This window comes from Crocodylus porosus, unplaced genomic scaffold (genome assembly GCF_001723895.1).
Source record: "Crocodylus porosus isolate Cpor-Errol unplaced genomic scaffold, CroPor_comp1, whole genome shotgun sequence".
Classification (NCBI taxonomy): Eukaryota; Metazoa; Chordata; order Crocodylia; family Crocodylidae; genus Crocodylus; species Crocodylus porosus.
Window position 1 is genome coordinate 8,410,779 of NW_017728931.1, and position 24,467 is coordinate 8,435,245.

The 24,467-nt window shown below is 51.4% G+C and overlaps 2 protein-coding genes across 6 annotated transcripts in view; one reads left to right on the plus strand and one right to left on the minus strand.

Annotated features, from left to right (window-relative positions):
- LOC109316232 (alpha-2-macroglobulin-like protein 1) overlaps nucleotides 1-24,467 on the plus strand; it is a 61,712-nt gene that overhangs the window by 29,958 nt on the left and 7,287 nt on the right. For 2 of the 5 annotated variants that reach the window (XM_019544137.1, XM_019544141.1), the window contains 11 exons: nucleotides 434-590; nucleotides 1,585-1,659; nucleotides 1,895-2,066; nucleotides 2,181-2,395; nucleotides 2,532-2,747; nucleotides 3,101-3,216; nucleotides 4,010-4,100; nucleotides 4,401-4,469; nucleotides 5,331-5,433; nucleotides 6,734-6,775; nucleotides 8,256-8,441. In XM_019544137.1, the coding sequence (XP_019399682.1) occupies nucleotides 434-590; nucleotides 1,585-1,659; nucleotides 1,895-2,066; nucleotides 2,181-2,395; nucleotides 2,532-2,747; nucleotides 3,101-3,216; nucleotides 4,010-4,100; nucleotides 4,401-4,469; nucleotides 5,331-5,433; nucleotides 6,734-6,774 (1,255 nt within the window). In that variant the 3' untranslated portion in view covers nucleotide 6,775; nucleotides 8,256-8,441. Of the gene's footprint in view, nucleotides 1-433; nucleotides 591-1,584; nucleotides 1,660-1,894; nucleotides 2,067-2,180; nucleotides 2,396-2,531; nucleotides 2,748-3,100; nucleotides 3,217-4,009; nucleotides 4,101-4,400; nucleotides 4,470-5,330; nucleotides 5,434-6,733; nucleotides 6,776-8,255; nucleotides 8,442-15,132; nucleotides 15,215-22,287; nucleotides 22,313-24,467 lie in introns of those variants that run through there. The other 3 variants (XM_019544140.1, XM_019544139.1, XM_019544138.1) reach the window with 3 other exon arrangements.
- Nucleotides 15,088-24,467, minus strand: part of LOC109315897 (alpha-2-macroglobulin-like protein 1) — a 49,860-nt gene continuing 40,480 nt past the window's right edge. Inside the window, exons 29-37 of the mRNA XM_019543859.1 lie at nucleotides 19,645-19,807; nucleotides 18,908-19,119; nucleotides 18,428-18,643; nucleotides 17,900-18,024; nucleotides 17,250-17,340; nucleotides 16,734-16,802; nucleotides 16,451-16,553; nucleotides 16,319-16,360; nucleotides 15,088-15,430 (exon numbers count right to left, since the gene is read on the minus strand). Of these exons, the coding sequence (XP_019399404.1) occupies nucleotides 16,320-16,360; nucleotides 16,451-16,553; nucleotides 16,734-16,802; nucleotides 17,250-17,340; nucleotides 17,900-18,024; nucleotides 18,428-18,643; nucleotides 18,908-19,119; nucleotides 19,645-19,807 (1,020 nt within the window). The 3' untranslated portion in view covers nucleotides 15,088-15,430; nucleotide 16,319. The remainder of the gene's footprint in view (nucleotides 15,431-16,318; nucleotides 16,361-16,450; nucleotides 16,554-16,733; nucleotides 16,803-17,249; nucleotides 17,341-17,899; nucleotides 18,025-18,427; nucleotides 18,644-18,907; nucleotides 19,120-19,644; nucleotides 19,808-24,467) is intronic.

The following is a 24,467-nucleotide window of genomic DNA, read 5'->3' on the forward strand; positions in this document are numbered from 1 at the left end:
TTGATGATCTGCTCAGGTCCCTTCCAACCCTACAAACTGTGAAACTATGAAACTAGTGGCTGCTAGGGTAACAGTGGGGGTTGTGGGGGGCCCACTGGGGACTCAGTAACACCTTGGGACCCAGAACAGGACCTAGCAGCTGGACAGCAGGCAGACTGTAGACCCATTCCCCTTCCCTGAAGGGCACTGTCCTCATGCAGATGTGAGCAAGAGTAAAACTCTGCAAAACGGCTCTTCTTTTCAAGGAGCCCTGTTTGGGACCATTCCAGCTGCTTTTAGGACATTCCAAGGGGTCGTGCATGTGTCCAGCTGGCCCCTCAAAAGAGTTCAAGGGCATTTCAAATGTTTTAATTGCTAAGTCTGTCCCCTGTGCTGCTGGGGCTGCTGGCTCACTCATGGCTCCTCCTTCTCCCTCTCCCCTCTTTGACTCCAGGCTGACTGCCCTGGTGCTCAAGACCTTCAGCCAAGCCCAGCACTTCATCCCGATCGATGAGAGGAACATCAAGGATGCTGCCAGTGCACTGGCTACAAGCCAGACTCCATCTGGCTGCTTCAAGAGCATGGGGAAGCTGTTTAACAATGGCTTGATGGTGTGTCCCTTCCCTGCTCCCTCAACCTGCTTTCTGGGCTCCCCAGTGCAGCCTTCACTCTCTGTCTCCTGGTTTGGGTGACAAGAGCAAAGCCCTGTCTTGCCAAGGAGGAAGGTCTACCTTTGAGCAGCCTGCCCGCTGGAGAAAATGAGAATGGCTTAGTCAGGACAGCATTTCTTCAGAGCTCGGCATGTGTCTTGGGAGGTTTACCATTAGGGGATATAATCCATAATAACTGGTAACTCCACTATGCCTGACACTGCCCATCCCCTCCTCCCAAAACCAAACCTACAAGTTCTTCCATCATCTCCTTAGCAACCACCATGGTCCTCTTCCCAATTATTGAGCTCTCCCTGTGGAGGGAGGAAGTGGCAGAACAGAGGTTCGTGGGGGAGTGACCACTATCACCATCGTGAGTCCTAAGGGTGCCAAGCACACAAGCACATGCAGACTCATGCACGCAGATTCCCACATGCAGTCCCTGAGAAGCAGAGGATAGCTGCCTGCTGGCAATGTAATCACTGTGTAGGGGGTGCCAGACAGGCAGGAAGGGGGCAGGTGACCCGGGGAGCTGCTCCATCAGTGCCTGGCATGGGACATCTCCTCTTAGTACCCACAGTGACTTTCCTTTACCCTCACACAAGCCAGAGGCCCCACCTGAGCACCTCTGTGCAGAGGGATGGCCACCCTGGATCTCAGGCAGAGCTCCAGTGAGAGATGCAGCATGGAGGGAAGGGAAGTGTGTTCAGGGAGGAAAACACAATTTGTGTTAAGGAGTTTTGGGGTCAGGTGAGGGTGGGAACCCCTCTTTCATCCCCTGAGAAAGAGGAAGGATCCAGCCGCCAACTGTGGCATTTCCCTGTCAGCTGGATGGACCTATTGCCATGGTATGCATGGGTATCATTGAGAGGGTGGGGGTCTATAAGCTGTGCTGGGAAGACTCCCTGTGCTCTCCTCTCACTATTTTTCCATTCCACTTCTCCCCTTCATGTAGGGCGCAGTGGAGGAAGGACTGGGGCTGAGCTCTGCCATCGTCTCAGCCCTCATCCACTCAGGGATGCCGCACTCTGTGAGTACGAGCAGCCTGGACACGCGCTCTGCATCACATCTCCCCACACCGTGTGTCCGCTGTCTGCATGCACACTCAGTGTACACACAGTCTATCTGTGTTCTGTGTGCAGGCTGCTCCCTTTATGTCTACACAGTCTCAACATGCTCCCCACATTTTTTGCACATGTACATTCCTCATCTGCATTACCTCCCCTAGCCAGCTTCTCAGTACCTGTTCCTCTTGTAAATTCCAGGACCCAGTCTTACGAAAAGCTCTGAAGTGCATAAAGGACCTAGTCACTGCAGAGGCTGGAGGCTTCAACCTGTACAGCCAGGCACTAGCGGCCAAAGCCTTTTCACTGGCTGGAGACAAGGCTATGAGGCAGAGCATACTTAAAAGACTGGATAAAGCAGCCATTGTATCAGGTATGACAGCCTGTAGGGCAGGACTGAGGGGCAGTAGCAATCTCACTAGTTCTTAGCCAACCCCTCCTAGTGCATGGCCTGTTCCATATGCCTTTCCCCATCCGTCTGTTCCAGATAACCAAATCTACTGGACCCAAGAGCCAAAACAAAAGGAGAGTTCCTCATACTGGTATCGAGCTCCATCTGTGGAAGTGGAGCTGACATCAACCATCCTCATGGCCCACCTCTTGAAGCCCAGCTTGTCCTCTGCTGACATCATAAGGGCCTCCAAGATCGTGGCCTGGCTAACCAGGCAGCAGAACCCCTATGGCGGTTTTGCCTCCACACAGGTAGCTGGCTGCTCCTCTCCCAGACAGAGAGCTCTCCCTTCTCTGGAGAGAAGAGAGCTGTCAACCCAGCCCCTGCCTCTGTCCCCAGAAGTCAAAGCCAGCCCTGTTCCCCCCAGCCATCTCTCTGCTTCCCCAGGACACCATGGTTGCCCTTGAAGCCCTGGCTATGTATGCAACCAAGACCTTCCGCAAGGATGGCCCTGACCTCCGTGTTTCCATCTCTTCTGCCGGCTTCCGTCACAGGATCCGCATCAACAATGCCAATCGGCTCCTGCTGCAGACTCTGGACCTACCTGACATCCCTGGCAGCTACACCGTGCAGACTCAGGGCCGTGGGTGCCTCTTCATGCAGGTGAGGTGTGGAAAAGGTTTCCCAAATGGGCTGTGGGTGTGGAGAGAAGCAAAACAGATGGGAGGGAACTTCCTCCCCAGAACCCTCAGGGGTGGCTGTCCTAGGTGGCACCCTATAATGGGTTACCTTCCATTCACTCAGTCATGGTGGCCTGCCCTCCAGGAAGCCTCATTAACCATGCCAGACACTATGGGGTAGTCCAGCCCGCCCACTTCTCAGCTGATCCCTTTTCTCCATACACAGGGTGAGGCAGCAGAAGGTTTTATTATGGAAACTGGGGGTTGTGTGACAACAGCTCCCTGGGGGACTGGGCCTCTGTCCATCTCAACCTCCCTGTGTCTCTCTCCTGACAGACCACATTGCGATACCACATCCCCCCACCATGGAGCGACCTCACCTTTGCCCTGTCTGTACAGACGGAGTGCACCCAGCCAAATGCCACACTGTTTCCTGTCACCATTCGCACACGGTAGGAGACCCTCTGACTTCACCCCCTTTCCCTGTGCAAAGGGGCCTCTGGCTGCATTTCCTCTAGCCAAAGACCTGTCAGCCTTCCCTTTCCCCACAGCCCTGGTGAGGTCTATGTGTTCCAATCTACATGATCAACTTCAGGCAGAGTCTTCTTTCTTGTCTCAGAGCACTGTGGCATGATACTTGACCCTAAGTCATCCTTGACAAAGCAGGCTTCAGCCCTGACTGGTCAGCCTGTACTGAAAGCAAAAGGACTCGCATCTCACAACAATGGGCCACCAAACAGCACCATTAAGAAAAGGGAAACACAGATAATGTTGTGCAAAGCATCCCCTGCCACACAACCCCAACCTTCCCTACTCCCTTTGCAGCCCTTCATCCTCTTCTTGCTCAGGCCTGGCTAGGGTAGAATTGCCAACATGTTAGGAAGAGGCTGGCTGCTTTCTCTGGAGATCTCTGGAGCATTATGCATCAGAAACCTCCTGAGCGCTCTTCTCATTGGCTTGGCATTCAGCCCATGGGGAGATGCCGTGGGGGAGTGGGTCAAGGGTTGTGTGCATATGTTTGTGTGCATGCACATGGGTTCACAGCTGTGGGTGTATGTGTGCATAGACTGGCATTCACAGGTGGGCAGGTTTATTAAGGAGACAGGGATGTTAAAAGGAAAACTGCCTGGAAAGCAAAACAGATCTCTTAATTTGGCTGCTGAGAGCCAAGATGGATCCTGGCCTGAACTGGTGATCACATCCCATGAGATGACATTGCTCTATTATGTTCCTGGGGGTCTGCAGCTACACAGGGAACCGTGTGTCCACCAACATGGTCCTGATTGAGGTGAAGATGCTGTCCGGTTACAGCCCAACAGCGGACTCACTAGAAGAGGTGAGATAGAGGCTACTGGTAGAGCCTTATGCATTGTTGATTATCTGTGCATGAGGTCTTTAGGCTGTATGATTAGCGAGCAGATATATCAATGCCCATTCCAGTGGGCAGTGAGAGCCATTTCCCGCTCTCCTTTTCCCACTTGGTTTCCTCCCACTCTTGGGAGTGAAGCCTGGTCCACAACAAGAAAATTTCTTCACCTTCCCTCTCCCTGGTACCCTTAACAGATAACACAGTGTCTCAGGAGGGAAGGGCCATTCCATGTTGGAGTCTTCACTCAAGTTTGTTTTCTGTTCTCAGTTAAAGAAAAGGCCTTTGGTAAAAAAAGTCGAAAGAGAAGTTGACCAAGTAACACTGTACCTGGATGAAGTAAGTTTGGTTTCACCTTCTCTTAATCTGTAACCTGGGAGGGAGGAAATCAAGTCTAATTTAGGGCATCCAGATGGAAACACTGAGGGCCTGATTCAGCTGAGATGCTGAGTACCATCTGTACCCATTAACTTCAGAGGGAATGCCTTTGAGGACCAGCCCCAAGAGACCATCATATGGCTCTACGTCTCCCTCTGATAACAGGACCAGGTATGAAGCTGATGAATTAGCTGCTATCCTTTATTTTAACAGAAGAAGGGATAGTGGTTCCTGCTTTTAGCACTGGCTTTCGCACGTGTAGCCCTAGTAGAAGGTCCAGTTAGGGCATAGTTAACATTACAGAGTGTGTGTCTCTTTCACAACAGTGCAGAGCCCATGTGAACTGCTCTCATAGTGGAATGTTCCATTCACCCCAGTGGTTTCTACCCGTACAAACACACATTGTGCAGGTGAAAACAATGGCCCAAATTGCAGTCAGGCCCAACTCCTTTCAAATATGTAGATGCCTTTGTTTTATTGATTGTGACAGACATTGGTCACCTATGTACCTTTGAGGACCTGGGCCCTGGGATCTAATGCTAGATTCCCTAAAATTGGGGGTGTCCATAGACAAAGACCTTTTTTTTCAATATCTGATTTGTAACTGAGATAATATCCGCTATTTCTCAGCACCTAGATGTAATGACAGGGAAACCTCCCCTGGGATCTCTGAATGGGACTATGCTGAATGGTGAGGGCCTCCCATTCTCTGGGTGGTGATACACCCCCTTCCTCCATGCAGAGCATGGCTCCAGGGGGACATGAAGGGTCATCATGCAGCATCTTGGTTCTAGTTTTAATCTCTGCCTCTCTGGTTGGTAGCTGACCCGGGACCCTCAGGACTACACCTTTATGGTACAGCAGGACATCCCTGTGAAGGACCTAAGGCCAGCCAATGTTAAGATCTATGATTACTACATGCCAGGTGAGCTCAAAACTGCTGACCATAGCCAGCAAAGCTGCGGTCTTCTAGCCCAGCTCCCCAACCCTGAGGCAGATCAGGTATACCTACACCATATTTGTCTCAGCTGTGCTTCAAAAAAGCCAGTGACAGGGATTCCAGTGCCTCTCACAAGGTAGCTTGTGGCAAGACTTAACTAGCCTCCTTGGGCCTCAGGAGTAGCTGTGTCCCAACCCCTGCATACTCCAAACCCAGAAATGCATGGGGGAGTCCATGGATCTCAGTCTCTTGCATGTTGGAGAGTGGCCCCTGGGGATGATGCCATAACATACCATCTAGGTTTGGAGCATTTGGATGGGGCTGGGCGGGTGGGGTGTCCTGGCCAGGACATGCTGATGCTGCAGAATAAACATGTCCTTAGGAAGTGTTTCCTGCTATCCAGCCTACATCATCTTCACTGCAATGTCTGCCAGTTGCAATGATGATAGTGATGTCAGACCACTTCTCCAACTAGTTGGGTATTCTTTGCCTCTCTTCCACAGTGCCTGCTACCTTCCCAAGAAGCTTCTTCCCTTTAGAAGGCAATGCCACTGGGTGCTATCAGGTGCTAAGCTTGTACCACCTGCCAATTAAACTAGTACTTGTAATAGCTCAGAACCTGTCTGGACCAGGTCCTTAATGGGTGGAGGAGCTTGGAACCTCACATTCCCAGCAGAGATGGCAGAAGAGCTGGCCAATGGCATGAGGCCAGGCTCTCCCTCCTCATCAGTTCTCAGGACAGGACTACCACTCCCCACTCATGCAAGTTGTGATTTGGGCTATCAGGGGTCCAGCAATCCATTAGTCCCCTTTCTCCTTGGGGAGCTCAGGAGTCAGACTGGCTGGGCTGTGGGCAGAGATGTGATAGACCAAAGGTAGGCAACCCCCAGCACAGGTGCCAGAGTGTTGCACACAAAGGCATTTTGCTTGGCATGCATACCTTTCTGTGGATGGCAGGGAAGGGGCTTGGGCTGTGCTGCCACAACAAGGACTGGGCCCCTCGCAGCTCCCCTGCTGTCTGCCCCTGGCACACCAACATCTTACAAGCTGAGTTTGCAGGTGTTATTGGCACTCTGTCCAAAAACATTGCTGACCCCTGTGATAGACCCTGGCAATAGAACTAGCCAGCTATCAGGGGTGATTGAATTTGGAGCTTTATCTTTCCAGCAAGAGAGAAGAGGGCAGCTTCCAATAGGGGCACCCCTGCTATGTAAAGGAATGAATACAGAAGGGCCAGATACCAGGGAGAGGTGCATTTCATTGTACATTTTCCTTCCTTCTGCAGATGAAAGTACTGTGATGGAGTACAGTGCTCCCTGCCTGTGAGGTGAGTGTGTGGCACTATGTGCATGTTTGTTGGGAGCAGAGGCAGGTGGAGCTGGGCTAGGAGGACTAAGGACTGCTGTCAGGGGCTTGAGGCAAATGGCAATGGGCAGTTAAGGGGAGCATTTCTGTATCCCAAGTGTTTATACTGATGCTGCTCTGGCAGTGAAAGATCTGGGTTCCAGCTGGGTGAGGCTGAATGGGAGTTGTGGTCCTAACTGGGCATGGCTAGCCTGGCCCATTCCCTGAGGTGCTCAGTAGCAGGCTTCTGGAGCCTTCCTGCTCCATGACCAGAGCTCAGAAGTGAACAAGGTTTGGGGTTAACCTGCTATTGAGGGGATCCCATAATGTTTATTGTAAGGGCTGTTTTGGAGTTTCAGAATGGGTTCTAGTTGCAGTACAGTGAGGAACAAATGGCCACATCCAACCAGGCCTATGGGATCACCCTGCAGAGGCTTGGCTGTGACCAAGAAGAACCTAGTGTTCCTGGGATCTCTCTCTCTGGCTCTGCAGTGTGCTCAACAGCAAGTCACTTGAGCTGTGCCCTGCATTTCCCATCTCCATCCATCAGATGGGCACACAGATGGGGGAATGCTTGAGTCACAGGGGCAACAGGAGACTCCACTTAGTCGCAGATCATAGAGAAGTAGAACTCGAAGGAACATCTAGAGATCATCTAGTCCAATCATGTGCCAGAGACAGGATCTTCCCTATCCAAAACAATGTTCCAACACTCAACAGAAGTATCAGAGAGGGTGGGAAGTTATTGCAGTGATGCAGCAAGAGTATGCATGCAGCACAAATGTCTTCAGCTGGATGGAATCAGGGCCACTGTATGCAGAGCTTCTCTTTCTGCTTCCACTCAGTCAGATCAGGCCTGCAACTGAGAAGCAGCAGGAGGGGACCCCTATCCCTGGGCCACACTATGGAGTCAAGTTTCATAGCTTCATAGCTGGTAGGGTCGGAAGGGACCTGAGCAGATCAAGTCCAACCCCCTGTGATGGGCAGGAAAGAGTACTGGGGTCAAACGAACCTGGCTAGGTGATTATTTAGCCTCCTTTTGAAGACCCCCAGGGTAGGGGCGAGCACCACTTCCCTTGGAAGTTGGTTCCAGATCCTAGCCGCCCTGACTGTGAAGTAGCGCCTCCTGATGTCTAACCTGAATCTACTCACGGTCAACTCATGGCTGTTATTCCTCATTACTCCTGGTAGTGCTCAAGGGAACAGGGATGCTCCCATAGCCTGCTGGTCCCCCTTGGCCAGTTTGTAGACAGCCACCAGATCCCCTCTCAGCCTTCTCTTGTGGAGGCTGAACAGGTTCAGGTCCTGTAGCCTCCAAGTGATATCACCCTAAGTGATAACTGGGATCCTAACTCCTCCCCATGAGGTTGTTTTATTGATATTTCCTCAGAGCTTTGTGCATCTCATAATTCCCATGCCCCACCCCTGGGACGCTTCTTTTGTCCTCTGCCTTATCTTCACAGGATGCAGCTGCTGACCCACAGCTCCCCAGCAGCCATTTGGACATCACTACTATACCAGATTCAGCTCTCCTGGCAGAGTTCGAGGGCAAAACAAGCAGATGATCTGAAATTTCCTATGGATCAGCCAGTAACATAGAAACTTAGGGTGTGTCTGGCACCCAATTAAAATCAAGTGGATTCAGGGGACTGGAATTCCTCAGTGAGGTTATTCTAGCCTGTGTGTGTGTGTGTGTGTGTGTGTGTGTGTGTGTGTGTGGGGTGGAAGAGAGGCAGAGAACAGATGTGAGAACTTTTGGGGTGCCCCCCCACCTCCATTTTGCTCTGTGCAAGTTTGGGAGTATGTGACCTGGGCCCCTGAATGGGCACTCAACCTGCAACAGCCAAGAGCAGGCATGTCTATATGTGCAAATAATGTGCACAAATCAACTATGTGCACAGCACATAGACCCCAGTTGGAGCAGTTGGGCTGTCAGGGAACCCAGGGGGTCAGCCTGCCAGGCCAGGGCTGCTCCAACCAGGCTCCATGTGCTGCAGAGTGGCTAGCTGGGACATGAGAATGCTTCTGCCTGCTATCCCCACACTGAAGCACCCAGTGCCCCAGCCAACTGGGGCAACATCTACACGTGCACTGCTGCAAATGAAAAAACTCTGCAGCAGGATAGTACTTGTATTTGCTGCAGAGTTTTTTTAGTTTTGTGCACCCTAATAGGGGGCACACATATAGACACTGAGATGTTTACTGCACAGTTAATTAGTCAACTGCACAGTAAATGTTTCATGTTGACATGCCCAGTAAGCAGGAAGGGCACTCAGTGGAAATGGGCATGGGTGCTCATGAGCTAAATGCTAAAAACATGACAGAGACCAGTGCCTTTGTGATGGCTGAAAGTTGCTGGCTGGGTGTCTGTTTCAAAGAGGCGAGTGAGGCACTCATCTTGGGCCCAGTCCCCTGACTTGGTCCCAGTCACAGGACAGTCTTATAGTCTCATTCAGTTTCATTCAGCCATGGAGATGAATCATTCAGAGACAGGGGACTCCAAGACAACCCATGGGAAGTATAACACCTGCCACCTCCAAGTGCTCTGCCCAGTGACTGTGCCATAGACCTCCCCTGACTTTACCCAGGGCACAGACAGAAGTTACATTTGTAGTATGATTGGCCCCTTAAAGCACTCTACAGCTGTGCAGTTCTGTAAGGGCATGACTGTAGAGTGCATTCAAAAGTGCCCAGTCACATGACAATCTAAGCCTTCGTTACATGAGTATTCAGATGAAGGCACTTCAAAGTGCAGCGCTTCCATTAACATCTGTCAGCATGTGCAGGGAGCAGTGCTGAGCTGATACAACCCAGACCCGCCCTTGGTGCTATCCTCAGAATGGGAGGGGGAGAAAGGAGGGGAGGGAGCTCCATGTGGGTTTGCCTAGCCTGCACTGAAGGGTGGGATGGGTGGATTGGATGTGTGGGGGCTTCTATCCTCCAGCACAGGTTGGGCAAACCCCAGACTGAGCTGTCTCCCCTCCCTTCTACTCCTCCCATTCTGAGGTGTATTGGAGCTGGGAGAAGGGCAGGGCAGAGCTAAGAGAAAATGGCTACAGACACACAGCCACTCCAAACTGGAGGTTGATTCCCACAACCCCCCGGACCCAACAGCGTACATCTGTTGAGTCAGGGTGGGGGGGAACTCTGTAACTCATGGCACTTCCTCTAAAGCGCCAGGAGTTACAGCAGGGAGCTGCACATCTGTCAGTGCCTCCAGTGGCTCAGCTTGGGTGAGGGATTATAACCTGGCTAGCTGTGATGGACAGGCTGTGGTGCACAGTTCCTGAGCATGCCTAAGGGAAAGTGTTTGCAGGCAAGGGAGTGTCTCCAGGTGCAGCGGGGGGCTTCTGAGGAGGGAAATGCTGAGCAGGGCTGTGGAGTAGAGAGCAGTAGAGAAAGACCAGGGGACTAACACATGCTGGTAATGGCACCAGCAGCCCAGGAGGAGTTTCACAGATGGGTTGAGTGCATGTACCATCAGCAGCAACTGGAAGAACAGTGTCAGAGGTCATGCATGTGAGCCTTGCTTTAATTCTTTTCCTTGGGAGAATTCCTAGTGCAAAATGACCTGAAGCCAAAGGCACAGCCCCTCCAAGAAAAGAAAATAAATAAATCCCTATTATCTACCAGAAACCACAATGAGGGTGGGAGGCATCACCCCAGTCCTCCCAGCCTGGGCTTCTGGGGGCCTGTCCTTCTGTCCAGTGTCTGCCCCATGCACTGAAACAAATGGGAGAGAGATTGCCAGGAGACACAGGGGCAGCAGCCACCTCCCAGATCCTTAGAGAGTCTGTTCCCTACTAGGGCAATTGGAAAACAAGCTGGCAGGTGTGGGTTTCATACCCATCACAAAATCTGGGATCAGGAGAGATTTTTTTCTCCCTCAGATTAGCACAGACTGTGGGGGTGCTGCCTACTCCTGTAGTGTGGGGCATGGTACTTGTCCTGGGATCCTCTGGGAATGTATTTACTAACTACTTCCCTGTTGTTACAGAGGCAGGGCACTGGCAGTGCTGGCATCACCCCTTTTTTGCCCAGTGCAGAGTTTCCTTAATGTTCCCGGTTTTGTGCCTGGTTGTTATATGTGAAGGTTTGAAGTGGTGAATGTGATTGTGGGGGATTCCTTGGATAAAAGGGTGCCTATGAGCCCTGGGGACTGGACTCAGTGGCCTAGGAGGCCCCTTCCCATCCTGTGGAGAGCAGGCCAAGCCAGAAGGAAGGTCCCTATCCACTCCCTTTGCTTCATAGGGCTGTGGCGTGGATCCTGCATTGACCAGCAGGGGCTACTCCTGGGCTTCCTGCTGAGTGCTCTCTCCTGGTATTGACTCTGGGTCTCAGTGAAGGGCAAAAAGCTTCCTTTTTGTCTCTCCCGAGGTCACTTTCACAGGCCAGTCCAATGCTGACCATTATTTCTGTGGTTACAGGAACCACTATGGGCTAGGGACAAACAAATCAGTGTCTCCTCCCTGGCTGGATCTACCCTTCTCCCTCCAGACAAGAGAGATGTCTCTGTTCCAGCTGCTACAACTACCTTGGTATCCCCAAAGTCAATCCCTGCCTCCCACTAACTCATCCTTCCTGCTGCAAGGGTTCCCTTCCTCTCCATCTGAGAGGTCCTTCTGTCACAGAACTTCCTATCCCCAGAGGCCCCTGGCCTGGCTTTTCTACCTGGATATCTGCAGTGATTTTCTCTCTACCGGCATTAAGGCCCTACTACCAGCTTCCCCACTCCCTCTTGGAGCCCCACCATGGATTCATCCCATGCTGTCGGCAGACACCAGCTCTCCCCGTGCCATCCCATCCTGTCAACTCCCAACTTGCTGGCTGTGTCTCAGCTGCAGACAGCGCTGTAACCAGCCAGGGCCCGCTCCTCTGCAAGGGGAAAAGAGAAAGAGTTACACACAGAGGGGAGAGTCCAGCCTCAGCCCTCTGCAGCACAGCACTGAGGCCACAGAGCCCCTGCTCCTGGCCTGAAGAAACCACTGGCTCCAAACCCAGTGGTAGTAGTCATAGACCTTAATGTGACCTGACTTCAGGCTAGACACTTCGATATCCTGCTCCAGCTACAGGAAGAAAGTCTGTGATCTGTCACTCAGCTTGTGAAGACAGGAGAGGGGGTCAGCAAGGTAGGGACAGGCAGGGAAAGGAAAAAGTGAGACACCCCTGCCATGTTCGCAGGCCATTGGAGGGTCAGGATTTTAGAGAATGAGTAACTGTGAGGGCTGGCAAATGCCAGGCAAAGTAATGGCACAGCGAGACAGTCTTCCTCCACATGCAGCTCTGCCAGTGCTTCTCACTCAGGTCCCACAGCCTCCTCCCCCTGCTATTCCCAACCAAGGCAGCTCAGTTCTATTTACCTTGGTCCAGATAAATGTAGATCCCTTCCAGTTTCACCTCCATTTGCTTAACAATGTTTTTATTGCTGCAGCTTGAACAGGAGACAACACGGTAGCTGGTCAGCTCCTTTTCAGAGAACTCCTGCCCCGAGGGGATCACCACTCACCATTAGATTGGAGGCATGGTGCAATAAACACCTGTCTCCCCCTGCTCTGCTATCAGAGATCACAGCTCAGGTGTCCCCTCAAAGGCAGGCACAGCAGCCTGCCTTGATGCTGTGGGAAAGGAATCTCTCACTTCCAGGAGTGAGGGCCATACTCTTGGTGAATGGGCCAGAGGCCTTCAAGGGAGGAAGTGTGGCTGACCTCCCTACAGCCACTCAAGAAGCTCCTGGTTGGCCCTGGAGACTTACATGCTGATGCATAATGAAGCTGGCTGTTAAGCTGTAAATAGACATCACATTTGTCCAAGGAGAAAGCCTTTTGTCCCAGGACCCTATAACTCCATGATCTTATTTCAAGTTCCTCTGGAGCATGAGGGATAAAATGTGCTAAGGCTTTTTCCTGAGACATGGCCCTGTAAGTCTGTACAGTTCTTGCGGCTCCTTCCAGGGACTAGCTGCCCAAGCTGTGTGCTCTCACTTGCCACCCACTTGCATAGGAACAGCAATGCAAGTTGGAAGAGTAACTCATATAAAAGACTGAGCTGCAGCTATTCTGACCTGGGTCAAACCTCAGACCTCAAATGAGATGCCCCTATTTGCAAACTTTCAGTTTCACTGCTCTCCCAGGTACTGAGTGTTAGAGCTACTTTCTGCAGATGCTACAGCTGCGTGAATAGCTGATATTTCAGTTTGGTGGTACTACTGAAAAATGAAGTGTTCATTTCAAAACCAGGGTTTTTTTCCCCAAATTGTTGGCACAGAGCTGCAGAATGAGGTTCTTTCTCTCTCCTTCTCTTTCCCAGTGCCACTGAATATTTAACCGTAGAGTGGAACACCTTCATGGCAGGATGGAGAGAGGCCTGCCCAGAGTGCCCTATAGCCATATTTGGGGCACTCTCTTGGGAAACGTAGACTTTGGTTCAAATCCCTCCTCTGAATCGAGAAGAAAAGATTAAGAGTCAACACCTGTTCCATCTAATAGGAGGCCTAAGTGGACGTAAGCATTTAAATATGATTCTGTTCCATCCTGTTCGTGCCCCTGAAAAATAGCTGACACAAAAGACGAGTGGATCTTCTTCCTCCTTGCTGCTTGTTGTGAGGGCCTGTTACAAAAACAGGCATGTTAGCTTTTTTCAGAGACTTGAACAGGGTGAAACATTTAAGTTCCTAGATATACTTAGATTTCTAAGAGGTAGAGTAAGGTCTGACTTTTAGAGGCAGAGACTGTGGGCCAAATACGACTTTACCTATTAGATATATGAGAGAATTTAGATGCCCAAATACAATTCTGTTTCACGCTGCTTGAGTCCCTGAAAGCAGTTAATGCAAAAGGTGGTGGGGTAGGTCCTCCTCATTGGTTTTTTTGTTTGTTTCATTTTTTACTTAGTTTTATGGCCAAAATAATGTTACATTAGAAATGCTGGTGTAATAAAGGGATTTTGAGAGTGTTCTCAGAGTTGAATAGAACTACATTTAGGTACCTAGGCACCTAATAGATGGACTAAGATGTTGCTCTGTGCCTTCATAGCGCCTTACCTACCAGCCAAGCCAACCAGGCTGCAGATAAGAGAGTCATTACAGCAGGAAAGGAAACTGGCCAAACAAAGTGAAGACAAACACTTAACCAGATGGCATTTGTCTTCCTGTAAGCTAGTAATTTCCGAGCGCTGTGTCCAAGCCATTCCATCATGTATGGGAACAAGCCACATTTCTACCCCATGCCCATTGGTGCTTCAGACAGGGGAGCACTGTGACTTTGGGGATGCACCAGCCTGTCACTGTGCATTCCCTCCAGCTTACTTGTATGCTTCACTGTATTAGTTGGAAAGCGTCAGCCAAAGGGCCTAATGGTCAGAATGGAGGATTACACTGTGGATATCTCCACAATTCTGTCTCAATTCATCTATACAGTGCCCACGGGCTGCTGCTTGCTGAAAGATCCTGCAGGTGACCTGTGATTTGTTTATCTGTAGGTCTGATCCCTGTAGCCTTATTTGTGTCCTAGGAGAGGAATTTGGGAAGGTTGTTGCTGAAATGCAACTGATACAATGAGAGACATCAAAAGGATATTGTAGAATCCTGTTCTACCTACTCATCAGCCTGTAGGCAACCAAAGGTATGTGGACCTCCAGTTGGTTAGACTCTACTAGCAACTCAGTGGCAGTCCTCCATGTGGAAATAAAGCTTTTCTAGTTTCTAATGTAAGTCAACAGATCTCTGCCTGAAATATAGGGTTGATAAATAATATAGTAATATGGATAATGAGATAGACCTCAGAGAGAAGGAAGTGGGAAGGAGAGAGATATGGATCTGCTCAGAGACAACGGGAGTGTTTTCTCCATGTGGAAGACACAAGTGCTCAGGAAATAGGGGAGCACTGGGAACTAGCTGCTCTTCTCTTGAACACTTCCTATCCCCTGAAATGCTCCAGCTTTACTGCACTTTCAATTCTATGCTGCAACAAACCAGAGGAGATATCACAGGGAACATTTTTCATGGCACGGCTGCAGGGGTACAGAATCAGCTCAGTGGGAAGATCTACCTGGACAGCCTGTTGCAGGTGGATGGTGCTGTGGGGGATTCACTCCAGTGCTGGCCTGTGGATCTGGCAGCGGTAGAATTAGGAGACTATTCATCTACACCTAACTCCTGCTGATACCACACAGGCAGCCAGAGACATGGAAATCAGGGTTGAGGAAGGTAAACAGAGGGGACACACTAATAGGATATACTGCACTATCCCCTGACCAGTTCCCCCCCTGTTATGATGGAGCCCGATCAAATACTAGTGCCTTGGTCCGTGATTGACATTTTATTTTCATTCTTTTCACACTCAGGAAAATTCCAGATTACAATGATCAAAAACAACTAGACACCCCAAAAATTACTTCACTAGGAGAGGGCTACAGGGCATGGGCCATTCATGCAATGTGGGCCTGGGCCTAAAATCCCAGAGGGACCCCAAAGTGATCCATGCTTTGTCCAGAGCTGAGACCCCAGTCCCTCGCATGGGCAACTGTCAAGGCTTCATACTCCCCTCACCCCAGCAACTACAATGCAGGAATCCTGATGAGCCAGGGCTGGCCCTGCTGATGGAGGGGAGGAACGATTTCCATCCTATGTCATCCCTGTGTGCTGAAACAGAGGAGAATGAGAGACTGCCCAGGAGACTCCTGGGAAGACTGTGAGAGGAAATAAAGTGGAGCAGCATTAAAAGGAATAGTGAGAGAAACTGGCATTTGGAGAGAAGTGAGAGCAAAGCAAGCTGAAGGAGAGAAATGAGAGCCACCCAAATCCTTGCCAATCTGCACTTCCAGTCCCCCAGTGTCCCCATGTGCCAGTGAGAAAAGACAGGCATGGACTATGCAGCGCACCTGGAAGATGAGCTCAGTTTCATCAGAGTGATGGAGGGCTCTCTATGAGACCCTTTGCTTGTGGAGAGGGAAATTCCACCACAATGCTGGTTTCAGCTGCAGTAGACTGAGCCAGAGAGGTGGGGAGCCTTGTCCCAAGCCTTCCAGGACAATGAACCCAGAGGAGAAGCTCAGCTCGTAAGCCAGGGAGTAGAATATCAAAGTCAAATGCAGGCTTCATGACACATAACTCAGGGACAACCATGTTCTGCACTAACTGAAATCTCCAAACAGCTCAGTGCACAGCCTTGTCAAGAGCACACTGCAAAAGTCTAGTCCTTTTTTTCCAAGGTCTGTTATGACCCCTCCCCTTTCCCAGGAGGTTGGGGAGCCAAAATGTGCTGCTTCTTCCAGCATGGACACAATTATTTCAGGTGGGGAGACTGACTGCTGCAAAGCCCAGGGAAGGAGGAAGGGAGATGGAGGGGAGAGAGCCAGGAGGCAGGTGCTTCATGCTGACAGGGCAGTAGATGGAGCAGAGGCACCAAGGTTAGGGTCTTTCCAGGGCAGGAGGGGGCTGTCGTGTCCACCCTGGCAGGGATGGTGTGAAGAGAAGTGCACAGCGGCTGGGAGGAAACCAGGAGGACAGCTCCATGAAGCTTGGGCCTACCTCAGCTGCAGACAGCCCTGTATTCAGCCAGGGCTCGCTCCTCTGAAACAGGAGAGAAGGGATCAGAGTCACACACACAGAGCCCAGGCCCCCACACCCAGCCCAGAGGCCCCCAGCAGCTCCACAACCCACCTGGCTGGTAATAGTCATAGACCTTGATGTGGCGTGGCTTCAAGTTGGTCACCTTGATCTCCCGCTCCAATTTTAGGGCATACGTCTGGGAGGTGTTGCTTAGCTGTTGGGAGGGTAAGGGAGATGGGAAACTACTTTTAGAACTCCCCGAATCTTGGCACAAGTGACTGACTGTGCTCAGTCTGCCAGAGCCAAGGAAGGAATTTAACAAGACTACTATCCCAGCTATGGGCTCCTAACGCAGCTTTGCCACTGCCCCTCACTCCTGCCTCAGCATACACACCTGTTCCACGTAGATGGAGACAGAACTTCGGCTCATCTCCATTCTCCTCACAAGGGGGTTCTGCTGCAGCTGGGAAAGGAGAGAACAGGAGAAGGGTAAGCTGGGTCTCTAAAGGGCACGTGGGAGAAGTTCGACAGACACTTCTCCCCAGGAATGAACAGCCTCCCTTCTTCGATGGGGGCAGATGAGAGCTCCCACTCCCTGCAGAGCTGATGTCTTCATAGGGTCACTCAGTGCCTGGGACCAATGAGAGGGATATGCTTTTGGTGGCTTTCGGGGTTTTGCTTGGGTCACTGGTCTGAATCCTCCCATGGGAATCACAGGCCTCAAGGCACACAGTAGAGGTAGAGTGGGAGTGGGGTCTATAGCCAACTTTGGGTTTAAATGTTTGGGGCATGAGCTCAGTTAGTTGGAAGTGAAGAACTGCTCTTTGCAGCCTGCTGCCTCTCCTCAGGGTAAGAATAGGACCTGCTTGTACTGACCAATTGGAAGCCATTCTGGCCTCCAGTTCCTTACAGATGTGCTAGAGCTTGAAGCCAGGATGAATCCGGACAGCAGGGAGACTTCCACAATCACCATGTTGGAAACAACTCTCCTCCCAATGTAGCTAGAGGTTGGGGGAAGAATGGGAGAGAAGATGTAAACCATCAGAAGCGTAAACAAGGGGTAGCTGAAGCTATTGATCCTCCTCTGGCCCCAGTTTCTCCCACAGCTCTACTGCCTCTGCATGACAGCCCTGGGGCCAGGGCCAGGACCATCTCAGAAGAAACCTGGGACCTTGGCTTGGAATAGTGTCTAAGATGGTTTCCTTGCTCTGACCAGCCCTAGGGGGCATCTCCCACAGTATTCCCCTTCTATCCATCCTTGTCCTCTCCCTCTCCTTCAGAGGATATTAAAGGGGACAGCACTACCTCCACTCTTCCATCCTCCAAAGGCAGAGGCACAACCAGAGGCACAACTGCCCCAAGGGTCCTGGTTCCCTTCTTTCCATTTTCTCACAGCTGGCAAATTTGCCCCCCAGCTGTGCCCATCCAAACAACCCAACACCTCCCTCACAGCCACTAAGCCCACCCTGACTCCCCAAATATGCCCCCCTCCCACTTCGCAGGAGTAGCCACATCCCAGGTGAATGGGCTAGGTGGAGGTGGAGGCTTTCTTGGCCTTACCTGACACTAACACGAAGAGTGAGGATGGACACATCTCTGCTGTTACAGTTGACCAGCTCTGTGGTGATGTGCAAAGCGAAGGTTACAGAGGCCTGTGGGGGAGGCTCATGGTACCTCAGTACCATCTGCAAGGCAGAGAGTGACCCAAATCATCTTCCAGATGTATTACTACTTGGAGTTGAAGTTTTTTTTCCAGATTCATAGGTTTTAGGGCCAAGAGAGGCCACTGTAATCATTTAGTCTGGCCTCCTATATCACTTGATATAAAAGCCACAGAACCACCTCCAATAAGCTCTGTAGAAGCCTGAGCCAGGATGTTTCCACAATCAGTGCTATGATGGGAAACAGCAGAGGAAGTGAACAGGGAAGAAGGCTGCAGTCCGTCAACCTCCACTGCTGGATGCGTCAACTGAGCAAGCAAATGCAATGGTGTTCTTGGGTCATGAAAACTGGCCTCTAGTGCAGCCCTGCATGAGGAGCACAGCCAGTGTCTAAACTCCCCCCACCTTCCTGGGAGCGAGGACCTACCTGGGCAAAGATGCAGCCTCTGCCCTCGGCCCGGAGTGAGTACTTCCCAGGGACTTCTGTCAGTGTTTCCTGCTGCAGCAGCAGCCGGTTCTTGTGGGTGACCTGGAACTTCCTCTCAAAGCTGCCCTGAGATGTCACCATCACCTCCAAGTCTGCCTCCTTGCTGTATGTCAGGGCAGCATACTTGGCCAACGCCTGAAGGGCAACCACTGTGTCCTGAAGGGGAAGAACCAGTCACCTCACTGTGTGTCAGCTCTTTCAAGCCAGGAACAACATCCTTGAACGCTGTGCACAAACAGCAGTATTCTCACCCCTGCTGGCTCCGCACTCCAGGAATTAACTCTGAGATTCACACTCCCAGGCCCTATGTCCAGTGCCCAGCCAGGGGTAACAGTAATTTGCACACGCTCCCGTCATAGAGGTACTTTCTCCAGTGATGTCCCTGCCCATTCCTCTCCCCAGCATCCCACTCTGGGTTACCTGTGTGGAGGCAAAGCCCCCGTAGGCATTCTGCTGCTTGGTGAGCCAGGCCACAATGCCAGAGGCTGTGGCAATGTCATCCCTGGTCACTGGCTTGGATAGCAGGGCAAGGAGCATGTAGGCTGTCAACTCCACATCCACTGACTGGGGTTGGGACCAGGGGCTGGTACTGGGCGGCTTGGAGGGGGCCTGGCTCCAGTGGATCTGCCCTCCTAGGGGAGGAGAGAATTAGTCAAAGCACTGTCAGGGCAGATGTTCTCAGGTTTGGGACACAAGCAAGGCACCCAGGGCCCAGGGACTGCTCAAAACCACTGGGTAAATCTCTCCTGGCTACATAGATGGCCATACAAGAATGCTGCCTCGTGTATCCCACCTTAAAGACTTGCGTTCATAGGTAGGAAACTTGCACTCCAAAGGGTGAGATGAAACATCCCTGGGGTTACACGTTATTTAGTAAGTATGTGGGGACTACTTGAAAAATCAGGTAAAATATCTCTCAGTCTACATTGAGAAAGGCCACTTGGGAAATAGCCTCCTAGTTTACAGTAGCTCATCCCTTACTCAGTTCCTACCTGGTCTAGCAGGTGACAGGGGTGTATTAAGAAAGGTCAGATAGTTACAGAGCTCAGCTCTCAACTGGCTAAGTCTTGTGGGGGCAGTCACCAGTCACCCCCAAGGCTAGGGGGAAAGGAGGAACTGAGCTCTGTGTGCCAGCTAGTACTGGATGGGCCCTTTACCTGCTTTGATGGCCTTCTGGTCTAGTTCCTGAAACAACTGCTTCATGTGCTGGGTGTCCTGAGCCAAAGTGAAGGCATAGGCTAGCAGTGCTTTTGTGTAGGTGCTGGTAATGTTGGGAAGAGCCCGAGTGAGGCAGGCCAGGGCCTTCTGCACCATGCTGCTCTGTAGGGGAGAAAGCACATGCTGGGACTGGGCACACATAAGCGAAGAGACATAGATGCAGGCATATGTATGCTGGCAGATGCACACAGAGGTATAAATGCATGGATTTACAAATGTGAGAGCACAACAGCACAGTTTATGCACAGGTGTGCAGGCCCAGGCACAGGATGTAAGTGGAACAATACCCACTTTCCCGGCTACACATGTGCTTGCTCCACACACACAGATAACTAACCCATCCCATGTCACTGCCCTGTGCTTCAGTTAGGGCTATGCAGGGATCTCAGTGATTACAGCATCACTGCACTGGAAGCAACAGAATTCACCATCCTTGGAAAATCCCCTTTTCTCTCAGGGCAGTAGTTCTGAATTGCTTTTTCTTAGCTGCCTGTGGGCTTCTGCAGTGCCCCTCACACAGATGCCTGAATCTGGGAGCTGTACCACCTGAATGTGCAATTCTCAATACCACCTCTTGCCTCCCCAGTTAAACCTTTATGGGCAAGTCTATACAGGCTATTAAGATGAAGAATGACAGAGAGCCTGGGGCGCTCTGCCAGTTTAAGCCAGCCATAGCCCAGAATGGGCCCTGTAGCACAGACAGGGTGCAGGTAGGACTGGGCGACTATAGAGATGAGCCAACCAGATTAATTAGCAGGCATCATCTGCAAGCAACCCAAGGGAGTCACATGACCAGAAGGGTCAGAGCCCTGGGAGAGAGAGAATGCAGGACCAGAGGCAGGGCAGACAGTCTGACTATGGAGGATGAGCATGGAAGAGCTCTCCAGAGGTGCCTGTGATGGAGAGGCAAATTACGAGTGGGCTAGAGAAGCTGAGGGCTAGCAACTGATGAAGAGTCAGGGTTGGATAGGAGTTTTGTTACAGCCAGGTGGGCTTATGTTCTGTTTGGTTTCAGTTTGGTCCAATGCCTGGGGAGGGACCAGGGAGGACTAGACACTGAGAGAAGACCTGGTGGTTTGTGGGGGACTGTGAGGGGTGGCTTGGAGGTGCCAGAGCACCTAGGGCAGTGCAGCAATCCCAAAGCACCTGCAGGGGTGCATCTAGCATGCCGAGAGGGGCAATCTCATAGAGCCCAAGAAAGGCAAGATTAAGATGTAAGGACCAGAGGGCCCAAAGCCCAGAGCAGGGCAGGGACAGGGCCTGGGACCTGCATACAGGGAGAGACAGAGAGGAAGAGCCCAGAGAGGCTCAGCAGCCCAAGAGAGGGCATAAAAAAGGGAACCTGGGAATCCTGAAGCTCAGTTTGGTCAATTGTCTGCAGGTGGCTGGCGATTGCCAGTTGGCACTTGCTGCCCGCCCTCTCCTCCACTGCTGACACTACCATGCCCCCACCGCCAACACCACTGCTGCTGCCTGCGGGCGGTCGCCGTGCCCCACCTCAGCCTCGGGAGGCACGCAATGTTCATGACCAGAAGGGACCTGTAGGATCATCAAGTCCAGTCCCCTGCCATGGGCAGAAAGTTATTGGGCTCAACAAGGTGCTTGTCCAGCCTCCTCATGAACACCTCCAAGGATGGTGACTGCCCCACCTCTGCTGGGAGCACGTTCCAGATTCCAGATCCTTCACGGAAAAGAAGTTTTTCCTAATGTCCAACATACAACTTTCATCAGTCAGCTTGTGCCCGTTGGTCCTCTTCCTCCCTGAGGGTGCCTTTCTGAAGAGTTGCTCCCCTAGATGCTGGTGTTCACCCTTGACATACTTGTAGGCAGGTATCAAGTCACCTCTCAGTCTTCTCTTGCTCAGACTAAACAAACCCTGTTCCCAGAGTTTCTCTTCATAGGACCTATCCTCCAGGCCCGTCTCTGCATCCTTTCAAGCTTATCCACATCCTTCCTGAAGTACAGTACGTCAGCTGTGGCCTCACCAGTGCTGAATAGAGGGGAAGGAGCACGTCTCTGGATCCAATTGCAACACACTGGCTGATACACACCAGAGTCCTATTTGTCCTGCTGGCAACTTCATCGCACTGTTGGCTCATATTCATCTTCTGGTGGATTGTCACCCCCAGGTCCCTTTCAGATGCAGTGCCAGTCAGTGGACCACCACCCATTGTATAGTTGTGGTGAAGGTTCCTCCTACCCAGATGAAGGACCCAGCACTTGTCTCTATTGAACCTCATCTGATTGCATTCTGCTCATAAGACCAGTCTGCCAAGATCATCCTGGATGCTTACCCTATCCTCAAATATGTCCACATTTCCACACAGCTTGGTGTCATCTGCAAACTTAATCACTGCACTTTCCACACCCTCATCCAAGTCATTGATAAATATGTGTCTATCTGTTCTCCTGACTCCAAGGAAAATTCACACAACACTACTGCTGCATACAGCCATTAATTTCCACCATAGAACTGTATCATGTCAAGTCCATTAAGTGTTGCAGTTCTTGGGATCCCCTAGCATATTGCATGTGGGGGTTTTAATATGAGTGTCTGCCATTTTAGTCTGTCTTGTTTCCAGATTCCTGTTCAACAGCATACCTACAGCTGACAAACCACATGTCATATCCTGTGATATAATTATGGATCAGTGTCTGACTCTGCCACCTTCTGAAGTCATGATTTTATCATTTTATTAATATCACTTATATTTGATCTCAGCACCTTTTCCCAATAATGTGTTAGATTGGGGACAACCTCACCACAGACCAGCTCATGCCCCACATAACAAGACCTGTTGTCACATTACAATGCTAAGTACGCATCAAGACAAATAGGTTTGATGAGCATGGCCATAAGTTTAGTGACAGCATTTTCTGGCAAGGCTATGTCAGGGAAGTGAGAAGCATCTGCGAGCACATGTGCACAGTAGGGCTGTGCGAAACAGCACCGTTCTGATTCAGCTTCAGTTTCAACAATTCAACGGAACAGTGTTTCATTTCAAGTTTTGTTTCATTTTGAAACCACTGTTGCATTTTGTTTCATTGAAACTGTTTTGCTGTTTTGACGCTGTTTTGAGGTTTCACCCATAGTTATTATGGGGAAGCAAAATGCAGCAGACAGGCAGATCGGGGTCCTGCTGGCACCCCTGGGAGGGCTGCAGGGGCTGTGCCGGAGTCCTCCCAGGAACGTAAATCCCAGATCTGCCTGCCAGATGAGAGAAGTTGGGTGCTGCCACCTGGGACTGACGCCAGAAAGATCAGTGCTGCCACTGGTCCCAGGAGGAAGCACCCAGCTCCTGTCACCTGGCAGGCAGATCGGGGGCTCCCACCCCCAGGAGGACTCCAGCACAGCCCCTGCAGCCCTCCTGGGGGTGCCAGTAGGGCTACGATCTGCGTGACAAGATGACAGGAGATGGGTGCTGCCACTGGGGGCCAGTGACATGGGGCCAGGGCAGGTCAGCTGGTGTGGGGACCCACCGCCCCAATCCCAGAGCTGGGGAGGATCCCCACACCAGCTAATCTGCCCTGGGCCCCACACCTCCTCCAGCCGGCTCAGGTATGGGGCTGGGGCAAATCAGTTCATACGGGAACCCTCCCCACCCCGGATTGGCACGCCTGCCCTGCCACCCACTCCCTCGGGTCCCAGCAGTTTGCAGCCCAGGGGCTGCGATCTGTCTCCCTGCCAGCAGCTTGTAACCAGGACCCTCCCCTGCACCAGCTGATCTGCCCTGGCCCTGTACCAGAGCCAGCTGGAGGAGGGTGTGGGTCCTGGGGCAGATCAGTTGGGGTGGGGACCCTCCCACACCCTGGGATCAGGGCGGTGGGTCCCCACACTAGCTGATCTTCCCTGGCCCTGTACCCGAGCAGGCTAGAGGAGGCTGCAGCTGCTTGCAGCCCAGTGCGAGCCCCCCACAACAGGCTTGGGTCCCAGCGGCTCGCAGCCCCTTTGAACTCAGCCCAGTGGCAGAAGGCATAGCACAGCCCCGGCTCTGCCCACCTCCTGCTATAGGGCTGAGCTCCATGGGGCTGGCGGAGCCCATTGGAGTGCAGCCTGGCAGCGGGAGGCAGGGAGAGCCAGGGCTGCACTCCCCAGTGGGCTGAGCCACATGGGGCTGCGAAGCGTAAGCCCTGGCTCTCCCCTGCCTCCCACCACGTGGCTGCTGCTCTGGAACTCCAAATGTTTCAAAAATTTCACAATGTTTCAGCTGGCCTCATTTTGTTTTGAGGCTGTTTCAAAGCCTTCTGTTTCATTTCAATTTCACTGTTTCGAGTTTAAAATAAGCCGAAACAGCGTCGAAACAAAACAGCCAGCGAAATTTCATGCAGCCCTAGTACACAGTCCTTCTTCAGTCAGCATAAACAAGTGCAAGTCTATGTTGCTCCAGTGACACGAGCTCTTTTATCTTGACTTGGCATGGTTTTCTGACATGTGCAACAAACATTGTTGACTTCATCAGTGTGCCTTTATATTTGGAGCCAGCATTAAATGTCTATAGCCCTTCTCAGATTATCCAGCCCTTAACTGTCCTCCCTGAATTTTTTTAATATCATTTTGTGGGGCAATTATTGGTGTGGTCAGATAGTTACTGGTGTGGAGAGGATATATTTTACTCTGAAACATGAAGTTTCCCAACTCTCTAAAAGATATGTCAAACTCTTCTCAAATGTTTTGGTTCCCTGTTTTTCTCAGTGAGGTCACTTTTAACCTGACAATGGGAGCTCTTTTCCTTAATACTTTCAGAAATTATATCACTTCCAG